At 52.1% G+C, this 10,477-nt stretch overlaps 1 protein-coding gene across 1 annotated transcript; it reads left to right on the plus strand.

Annotated features, from left to right (window-relative positions):
* Positions 1 to 1,115: 1,115 nt before the first annotated feature.
* Positions 1,116 to 9,938, plus strand: hivep3a (HIVEP zinc finger 3a; the record flags this gene model as incomplete). The annotated part of the gene is made up of 6 exons (XM_084455530.1): positions 1,116 to 5,054; positions 5,452 to 5,540; positions 7,389 to 7,564; positions 7,684 to 7,782; positions 8,152 to 8,663; positions 9,300 to 9,938. 6 exons carry the CDS (start codon positions 1,116 to 1,118, stop codon positions 9,936 to 9,938), a joined length of 5,454 nt encoding a protein of 1,817 aa, XP_084311656.1.
* Positions 9,939 to 10,477: the final 539 nt, after the last annotated feature.

The raw sequence follows: 10,477 nt of genomic DNA on the forward strand, positions 1-10,477 counted from the left end.
GGTTAAATAAAGATTAAACAATAGATAAATATCAGTGATGTGGTCCACTTGACAATGCAAAGTTAGAATAATTGGAGTTAGGGGACAGTGGAAGTGATGAAATTAAGAGATTTGATCAAGAACATTTTTTTCCATTGCTGTATAATTTACTGTAATTCCCTCCCAGGTTTGGGTCGTGTTTGGTGTTATCTTTCAGTGGCATCTGCAGGCTACAACATTTGCATTTGGCCTAATTTTTCCCGCTAGCTCCAGCAGCTGTGAGGGAAGAACACGGACACTCTGGCTGCAACAAAGGCTCAAGAGTCGGGCAATCAAGATGAGAAATCAGCTTAACTTGTCTGAGGACTTGTTCCCAGAGACGTGGTTAATGGCTGAAGGATACCTAGCTGATTAAGAAGTATCGAGGGGGCCTGTGTTGAAGTTGTGTTCAGGAATCTTCCTTTCATAGAAATGTTTATGAATTTTGTATCTAACACCTTTCATTTGAAGGTATAAACAGGAATGTTTTAGGATAGATTTGCCACAAAGAGAGTGAGTGAGCGAGTAAGTGAGATAGAGAGAGAGGGAGAGAGAAAGAGAAGAAAGATAGATGGATGGATGATTGATTGATTACACTCAGTAGATGTGGAGAGAGAAAAAGAGTGATTTAAACCTCCAAGGTTAGTCATCTAATCTGATTCGTTTTTTTTTCTTTCTTATTTTCTTCCAGAAACTCTGAAGTGAAACTACCTGATACCAGAGGACATAGAGTTCAACCCATCATCTGAGGACACCAGGACTGTCTGAGGGCGCAGGTGGAGCCAGGGAGCCAGCACCATGAGAGGCCTCAGGCCAGGATGGGACAGGACTTTCTCAGCACCGTGTGTCAAATAACAACTCGCTCCCCTGGTGCCCCCGGTCACTTTCTGATGGCATTATCCCATGGTCAAGCAATAAATCCCAATATTACAGAAGATAAGTAATGCATCCAGACAGCAGCCAGTCAAGGCAAATATTATAGGGTCAGAATCAGACTACGTTGAGGCTTATATCCATTGAATGAATCGGCTTGTCCTCTGTGGCCTGGCTCAGGCAGACGCATCCCAGCCGTCTACCTGAGGCTGTCTTTTCGTTTTATGGAGGCCTTGCGTAGCTGCTTGACGACTGGGGAGCAGTCCGGAGGTCACGAACAGCCCCAGCCCGAGTCTCCTCAGCCCAAGTCTCCCTCCCGGAACAGCCAGCCACATCCAGCCCGCTCCCAGCAGCAGCAGCAGCAGCAGCAACAGCCTCATGGAACATCCCAGAACCACAGGCAGCCTAGGAGGCAGCATCCGGGACGCAAGCGCGTCAGGCAGCAGAGGCAGAGCGTCGACTCAGACACGGCCACTGGGGGCAAACATGCGGAGGCTACTCCACCGAGAATGTCCCGGGTGCCGTCGTCATCAGCAACAGCAGCCCCGGGGCCTACATCATCGTCCACCCCCAGCCAGTCCGCACAGGCCACCCCTGAAGATACTCAGGAAGGCACGCCCAAACAGAAACGGGAGCGTAAGCCTCAAAGGCCTGGGAAGTATGTCTGCTCCTACTGCGGGCGCGCCTGTGCCAAGCCCAGCGTCCTCCAGAAACACATTCGCTCCCACACAGGAGAGAGACCCTACCCTTGCGCCCCCTGCGGCTTCTCGTTCAAGACCAAGAGCAACCTTTATAAGCACCGGAAGTCTCACACTCACAGGGTGAAGGCTGGTCTCGCGTCTGCCAAGCCTGGCGTTTTAGAGGACCCTGTCACAGAGTCAGAGGATGAATCCAGACAGCTCTCATCTGCCTCCAGCATGGAGAGACGAGCTAGTGCGTCGTCCCATAGGACCCATGACACCGAAAGGACTACAGAGCCCCCTAGGGGCACGGATGACTCCTATGCTGTCAAAAAGAGGCTGGCCATGCGTCTGAGTCGGGGAAAACGCGGACCTCTGGGCTCGTCCGATGAAAAGAGCTCCTCGCTGATTCTGGCGAGCAGGGGCAGCACAGAATCTGGCTATTTCTCTCGCTCCGAGAGCACCGAACAGTCCCAGGACAGCCCTCCCAACACAAGTGCCAAAAGCTATGCAGAAATCATCCTGGGAAAATACGGACGTCTGGGGCACCTGCAGCATCCCGCCACCCAGCAACCCTCAGGTCAAGAGGAGAAGAGCATCCCTTTTACGGTGCCCAAGAAACAGGTCATAGACCACATCACCAAGCTCATCACCATCAACGAGGCGGTGGTGGACACCAGTAAGATAGACAGAGTGAAGCCCAGGAGGTTCTCCCTCACCAGGAGGAGTAGCTCAGAGTCTCCTAAAGGAGCTCTGAAGGAACCTGTGGGGAACAGCCCTATAGCTGGAGAGCCTGGCTTTCAAAGTAGTGGCTCTATAACGATGGGTGTGCCGTGTGATAAGTTCCACCACCAGTCCTTGAGCGGGAACCTGTCGGCGGGCCAAACGTCCACTGCTCCTCTGCTGAGAAGTCACTCGATGCCATCTGCTGCTAGCTCGGCTGATACTTCGAGCGCCAGCCGCCGTAGCTTTCGCCTTAGCCAGTCATTTGATGAACGGCCACCTTCAGAAACACCGATGTCTCGCCGCTACGGCATGCTCAGACGCCAGCCAGCTATTGAACTCCCCCTTGGTGCTGAACTCCCAAAAGATGAACATCAGAGTTCCCAACCCCTCTACCATCATCACATGTCCACAGTGCCTGACCACAAGCAATGTCAACCACAGCCATATGAGTGTGAGTCCTGTGGCGCCGGCTGCAAGGACTGGGAGGGTTACAAGACACACAAACAAAGCCTCTGCTTGACCCAACGTTCCCTAGAGAGTGAAATAGCAATATGTCAGGTGGACCGCCCACATCTGACACACCCTCCTATCAGGCCTGGAGCTTTAGCGATGCGAAAGAGAAGGAAAGAGGAGAGTTTTGAGTTTGACGATCCCTCATCCCCTGTAGCACCATCTCTACCCGCCGTCACCTCATCGGTGCACGGCAGAGATGAAAGCGGCGCGATTTACGAGAGGTCCAGTCGAGCCACGTGGTCACAGGCTGAGAAAGATGGTGGCGGGAGCTCAGTGAAAGTTTGCTCGGTCATCCAACACACAAGTTCGTTTGAGAGGCAGGAGACTTTGTGTACTGATAGCCAAGGTACAGAGGAGCTTCATATCAGAATTCCATCTGACGAGGGACCTCAGAAACAACCCCAGCAGGAGACGTCACAACCGATACCCCGTAGGTTGGTCCGCCAACACAATGTCCAGGTCCCCGAAATATTGGTCACTGAGGACTCAAATACCGTCATTGAGTCTGTGTCGTTGTCGGAGCCGACATCCATACCCAAACAGGTAGAGAGGACAGAGGAGTTCCAGTGGCCTCAGAGGGGCACCAGCCTGGCTCAGCTCCCCATCGAGAAGCTGCCCCCTAAGAAGAAACGTCTTCGGCTGGCCGAGGCTGCCCAGTCCTCCGGGGAGTCCAGTTTTGACTCCATGTCGCTCCCTCGCAGCCCCAGTCAGGACAGCACTACCTCTTATGCGTCAAGTCGCTCCGCTTCCTTCGAAGAGTCCAACAGGCCGGACATGGAGACGGCGGCATCGACAACGCCTCTGAGGAGGTCCAGGGCCCCTCACACGCTGACAGTGCCGGGGGTCCACCCCCAGAGAGAGATGAGACGCTCAGCCTCCGAACAGGCGCCCCACGACCCGCAGCAGAGCGTTCTCACATCTGAGGTGCGCAGCAAATCCTTTGATTACAGCTGCCTTTCCCCCGAGCGCTCGGCCGCCGGCTGGAGAGAGAGGCGCAAGTGTCTCCTCATGAGACACACAGCAGTCAGAGACCCGGAAGAGGAGGAGCCGCCCGCCAAACATGGCGCCCTGAAGAAGAACTCGTCCCACTCTAGTCCCAGCCTGGACCCTGCTAGTCCCAGCGCCTCCACCAGGGCCAGTCCGGGTCCTCTCCACCTCAATCGATCCCCTGCTTCTCCCCTGTCCGCTGACGTCATGTCATGTAGCTCAACGCGGAACATCTGCCCGGAGCCCCTCTCACAATGGAAACTCAGTCAAAGTATGCAGTTAACCAGAACTTCAGAAGTCCCTCCCCCTCGGAGTCCGACTCACGAGCCCGTCCCGGTAGCTCCGGTCATCTACTCAGGGCAGGGCCCCAGCATCTCCCTGCACCCCTTCCAGTCTACCCAAGGCCCAACAGGGGCAGCCAGAGCTCACTACCTCCCCATGTCTACAGGGTTGAAACTGGAAATTCCGTCCCACGATCGCAGAGAAGTCGAGCCGACGCAGATCCCACCCCCTCAGCCGAATATCACCCACAGCCTGGAGATGCTGAGGCCCCCAGTGTCACCAGCAGTAGTAGTCCGTCTCCATGCAGACACCCTCAGCCCAGCCTGTGCCATCTACACCACCTTGTCCCAGACCTTACCAGCCAGGCCCCAGGAATCCGGGTTCTCAGTATTGAGCAATAGAACTCTCCCAACCACTGACTACATGACCATGACCACTGCTCCAGGCAGCCAGATGTGGTCCGAGGAAGGCTTTAGAGCTCCAGGCTCAGGGGGAAACAAGAGGATGCTCTCTCCGTCCAGCAGTGTAGAGATCAGCCCTGAGTCACAACAGCAGCAGAAAAGGGTGAAGGAAGAGGAGGAGGAGGAGGAGAGGTCTTCAAAGGAAGTAGGCAAAACGTCCAGAAAAGAGGAAAAAAAGGAGAGTCAACCATACCTAACCGGTGTCTGTTCTCCAGTGAGCCAGGATGGAACTTCCTACCCAAGTCTCCACTCCGGAACTTCATTCAGCTGGTGCTATCTCAACTACATCAAGCCCAATCCATCCACACTGGATGCGCACCAGCCCTCAGTATATTCCTCCTGGTCCACCAGCGAGTATGACCCCAACCCTCCAGGCCTGTCCAGCAAGAGGGCCCTGTCTCTGCTGCAGTGCAAGCAGAGCTCCAGCCCCTCCATCTACACGATGTCTCCCATGTCCTCCAGTACCATGGAGGCTCTGGAGCCAGCCGAGAGCAGGAGGCCATGCCCAACTGAGGTAAATACAATGAAAGGTCATGTTTAATATATGGTAGATGGGAGGGTCATGTTTAATAGCTCTCTTTCCCCCTGGGGCAAATCTCTTATGTCTTACACTTTAGCATCTTTAACATTTTGATTTGCTTGCTCATCTACTATGGTCTTGTTTTAGTGGAAAATGATGCATAGCTCGATAAAGATGTGGTATTAAACCCATGTTGAATGAGAATCCCCCGATCTCTGTCTCCCTGGGCACGCTGGAGCAGGGTTGGTGAATTTGCCCCTGTCTCTCTCGGGTGTAGGTCCATGCCACTCCGGCCGGAACGAGTGACCAGGCTGAAACCAAGGCGGAGGACCAGCAGTCAGCAGAAGACAGGGGACCACATAGAGAAGAAGAGGAGGATGAGAAGGAGGAGGAGGAGAAGAAGGAGAAGCAGGAGAAGGAGGCCCAGTCATCCAACGAAGGCAGAGAAACTCCACGGAGGATTTGGGTCTGCGAAGGAGGGTGAGCATTGTTACAGACTGCATCACATTTTACAGCCTAACCTTGCCGGAATTCCAATGATACACAGTGCATTACAAATTCCTACCACATCATTTAAATCTTCTTTGCATTTACCAATGGATAAGAACCCTCAGGACGCCGCGGGAGTGTGGTGCTGTGTGCATATGCCGTGGTCCACGTACTTCTTTCCCTACAGCACTAGTGGTTGGTTTCTGTCAGCGAGCAGGGCGCCGAGCGCTGCGAGGTGTTGTCTTTTTTCTTCCTGCAGGAGGGGCTAGGGCCCGGCCGTCTGCGCCAACAGAGACCGTCTGTTGAGTAGGTCCGAGCCAGGAAACTATCTAGCTTCCTCTACACTGTCCTCCTGCAGAGAGCCGTTTACTCCCAACCCCGTCAATGATCACGGCCATTCAGCTCTAGTACTGTAGCAGCACCCATTCTGCTCTAGATGGTGACTGCCGGAATGAATCTGACTTTGTTTACATTTGTTTGCACAGTATTTGTGTACGAGGCTTGAAGATAGAGTGGGAGGGAGAGTGAGGAGGATAGGGTTTCTGATTTCAGAGGTGCGAAGACTGATGTCATAGTACCTCTTTATCAATGGGATATGTAAGTGAGATGTCTGATTCATCGCCGTTTATTTAACCCTCCTCTAGATACAGTATAGAGATTGAATCAGGTTGAAACTGTCTGATAGTCATCATTCACAGTGCTCCCCTATCATCCCGGAGGGTGCTGAGAGGGGCCATCTGTGTGTTCAGAGTGCGTCTGTGAACCTGTCCCCGTCGTGACGCACGTCACCACTCATCACAGCCGCCTCCTTCCAAGTGACTCATCCCAGTACCGGCTCCCGCCGCTGACTCCGTCTGTTCAGACTGTGTGAGGGCTGATAAGACGATAAGACTACCTACAAGGTAGTCAAAAAATCACCTTGCACTATGGCTTCATCGTGGGGTGGGTAGAGAGGGAAGGGTTTTAGTGTGAGCTGGCTCTTTCAAGATAAAGCCAGGGTCGGATTTGTGAATGGGCATTACAGCAAATGCTACGAAAGCTATTTGGTCTTTGGCCATTGGTATACCTCCCAGGTCTGATGTGCCTTGTCTGTCAGTAGAGCTTGTGGGATGGTTTTTCTCAGTGGAAGCTCAGTCCTGAATAGCCTCAGTATGACTTTATGGCCTACCTGTGATTTATTCAGCCAAGGGAGTTGTTTTTAGGCGCTGCAGTGAATAAGTATAGAAAATAACAGATTCTAATCGTAACGATTGTTTGTTTTAGGAACGTGTTTTTATTTTATCTTTTTCTTTTTTTTGCTGGTGTTTATTTGGAGCAGCTGGCCTGGGCCAGGGTTTCCCTCCCTCTCCGGACTGTTTTTATTGGCTGGCAGCTCCAGACCCCAGAAATTGGGCGAGATCGTAGACTCCCTGTTTTTGGAATGGGGGCGGGAAGGGGGGCTGGGGGTGAGCAGTGTTCTGGGGTTAGAGGGTGGGGGTCCGGGGGCTTGGGCTCTGGTTTGGGGCTATGAAAGCTTCTCTGTTGAAGCTGAAGTGGGGGCCTCGCAGTGGGACCCTCGGTACACAACACACACCCATGGGCGTACCCCCAGCTCAGCTGCCAGAGTGTGAGTTCACTGTGTGCAATAAGGGTGTTTTCCATACATTATACAGTACACTGGATAAGTAAAGACGTTAAACACAGCTCGCAGGTGCTACAGCATAAGAGTTCCAGTGTACCAGATCCCGTTACGCTCATATTGATTGTGGTTATCATTGTGAGAGCTCCGGCATCGACGGACAGCCGTCTTCTGTGAATGTTTTGGCACTGATGGCTGAACCTCTTCCCCTCCGTGCACAGCTACAGGTCGAGTGAGGAGTATGTGTATGTGCGGGGACGGGGCAGAGGGAAGTATGTGTGCCAGGAGTGCGGCATCCGCTGTAAGAAGCCCAGCATGCTGCACAAGCACATCCGCCTGCACACGGACGCTCGGCCGTACGTCTGCAAGCACTGCAACTTCGCCTTCAAAACCAAAGGTAAGGACTGAGAACTCACAGGTTCTGTGTAGTCCTGACTGGTCATGCTGAAGCCTGAGTTCTGTTCATTTTGAGTGAGATGTTTGTTTGTTTGTTTGTTTTTTTGTTTACAATTGCAGGAAACCTCACTAAACACATGAAGTCCAAGGCCCATGGAAAGAAATGTCATGAGGGGCCAGTTGCAGGTTGTTCCCTGGATGATGCAAAGACTGATGAAGGTAAGCCTAATGGTGTGTGTGTGTGTGTGTGTGTGTGTGTGTGTGCGTGTGTGTGTGTGTGTGTGTGTGTGTGTGTTTGTGTGTGCGTGTGTGTGTTTGTGTGTTTGTGTGTTTGTGTTTGTGTGTTTGTCTGTGTAAGGTAGAGAAAAAAAAGATTTTTGTTCATATGACATGTTCTACCATTAGATATCAATGCAGACTGCCCAGGTTGGCCAGAGACACAAGAAGAACACCAGTACTCTGATCTTGAGGGAACTGAAGATGAAGAAGATGAAGATGACGACAATGAGGATGATGATGATGAGGAGGAGGAGGAAGACGAGGAGTCCTGGTCCCATTATAACCCTCCCAGCACCTCCATGGGCCCAGTAAAGTTAACTGGTCCACCAGACCAGACCAGAGAGGCTGAGTCAAGCCAGCCTCCTAAACCAACACCCGGGAAGCCTGAGGGTTGGCACCACGCTGCCTCTCCCAGCAACAGGAGAGCGCTGTTCTCACATCAACATGTACAGCCCGCTATAGGAACAGTCACCTCTGGCTTTCAAGCCTCTTCACTGGGCAGTCTATCCCCAGCCTATCGCCTGTCTCCTCCTCACACTCTCCCCCCGAGGGGGGACCTGTCCCCTTCTGTCCGCCATGCCTCCTCACCCTCCTCCCTGTCCCCGCCCAGTTGTCATGCCTCCCCCTCCCCCGCGAGACAACCGCCCCCCGTCAGAGCTCTCTCCCCCATCAGGGCCCATTCCCCCAGCGGCGGGCCCCCAGGATCCCCTGCCTCTTGCCTGGCCGGCCCCTCAGCTTCCCACAGACCCAGTCTGCCCCAAGACACCCCTGCAGACGCCCCCAAGGACAGAGCTGGCTCCATCACATCCAAGGCAAGGCTGGTGAGTCGCTCCTTCCATCACCTAGACCAAGAACATGGCACAGTGCGCTTCATGGCTATCTAGAAATAGCAATAATTATTATACCTATCTCTCTGTTATGGTTTTGGGGTTTCTGTTGTATGTCTAATGTTAGTCAAAGTGTGGGTTTGGTAACTGCAGAGCTCACTCACCTGTGACTTTATATGTTTGTTGGTTTAGTGCACAGATTAAAATAAGATCCCTGTTTTTGCTCACCGAGCAAATCCTGTCAGGGGTAAACACCCAAATTCAAGAAAAGTAAACATTCAAAATATAGATACCCTGGTACATTCAGGGCTATTTTAAAGTCACACCTTTATTGAAAAAGGAAGCGTCAGCTACTTTTATATCATTCAAACCAAGCCAACAGTGCTGTGCCTGAAAATAAAGCAGAAGAGATCCCAAATAGACATGAAATGTTTTTCCTGGTCAGTTGGTGATGAAACGAGGGCCGGCGCTCTATTATTAAATTCTGTCAATCGTAACCTCAGGTCTGTCTCATCAGTCTGGACGTTTTTGTGAATATCTTAGTTGACCCAGCAACACCCAATATAATTTTCCTCCCAAGTTGTGATTGCATTGTGGTTGAAACCTTCTACCCCCTCCTTCCCCTCCCAGCAGAGGACCCAGTCTGTCCAGGAGGCTAGCATCCCCCAGCTTTTCCCCCGGCCGGGTCTGCCCCAGTCAGACCAGCGGCTCCTCAGCCACCTGCCCCTCCACTCCCAGCAGCCGGCCGGGGCCCCCAGCCTCATGATCCCCATCGGGGGGATCCACATGGTACAGCCCAGGACCAGCCCGCTTTACAGCCTGTTAAGGCGTCCCATGTCAGCCCCAGTTCCACCCAGCCCAGGGGGGATGGATCGATCCAGGAAGGCGGGACTAAATGAGGTGCCACTGGGTGGGTCTTCTTTACTGAAACGCCAGGACACTCTGAGGGAGGCTGGGCCAGGCATGCACACCAGCCAACAGGATCACAGGGTACGAGAGGGGGGCGCTGGAAGCGGCCAATCAGGGCATCTCTCAGACAGGAAGTGCACATCTCACGTTTGCCTCAGCACACGAGCGCCGGTGAGCCCTCGGGAGGAGAGCAAAGCTCCGCCCTGCAGCTCGAGGCAGGGGGACTGCTCCTCACACACGGAGGCCCAGGCCAGCACTTTGTCCCAGGGAGCTACTCATACACTCATTATGGAAGGTTCTGTTTTTCCAGAGACTGCCGAAGGCCAAAAGACTCCACCCCCCTGCCAGACCAAATTCTGATAGGGGGGGGGGTCTCGAGGGAGAGTGCAAAAAGATTTTAGTTGCTCAGCTAGGAGCTAGGAGCTGTTGATGCTGTGTGTATCACATTCTGGTCTGGAGACTGAAGACAAAAGGAATCAGGCAGCACTCCAGTACTGCTTCTGATGATGTGTTTATGTAATTACATGAATAATATATAGATACATGTATGTTAAATATGCAGTATATGTTTTGTAATCTTTTTTTAATCCATTTTCTTTTTTGATGTCATTGTTCATTTATTTTGTGCTCTTATGCAATTCTGTACTACAGGTATGCTCGAGAGCAGCTGGAATGACATTTAGATGATAAAGATTTTATTCAGTCCACCCTTACTCCGTTAACCCTTTCAACAGCTATATATATACTCTTGTTCTGATGTTCTACTGTATGACCAAAATGAATATAGAAAGGTACTAGAAATATTTATTCACCCTGACCAGTATTTTGAAGTGCAATTTCTGTCAAGATTGTGGCTTGAAATGTCATTCTTACAGGCTGTGATTTTATTTATGTTTTTT

This window comes from Borostomias antarcticus, assembly GCF_949987555.1.
Source record: "Borostomias antarcticus genome assembly, chromosome: 21".
Classification (NCBI taxonomy): Eukaryota; Metazoa; Chordata; class Actinopteri; order Stomiiformes; family Stomiidae; genus Borostomias; species Borostomias antarcticus.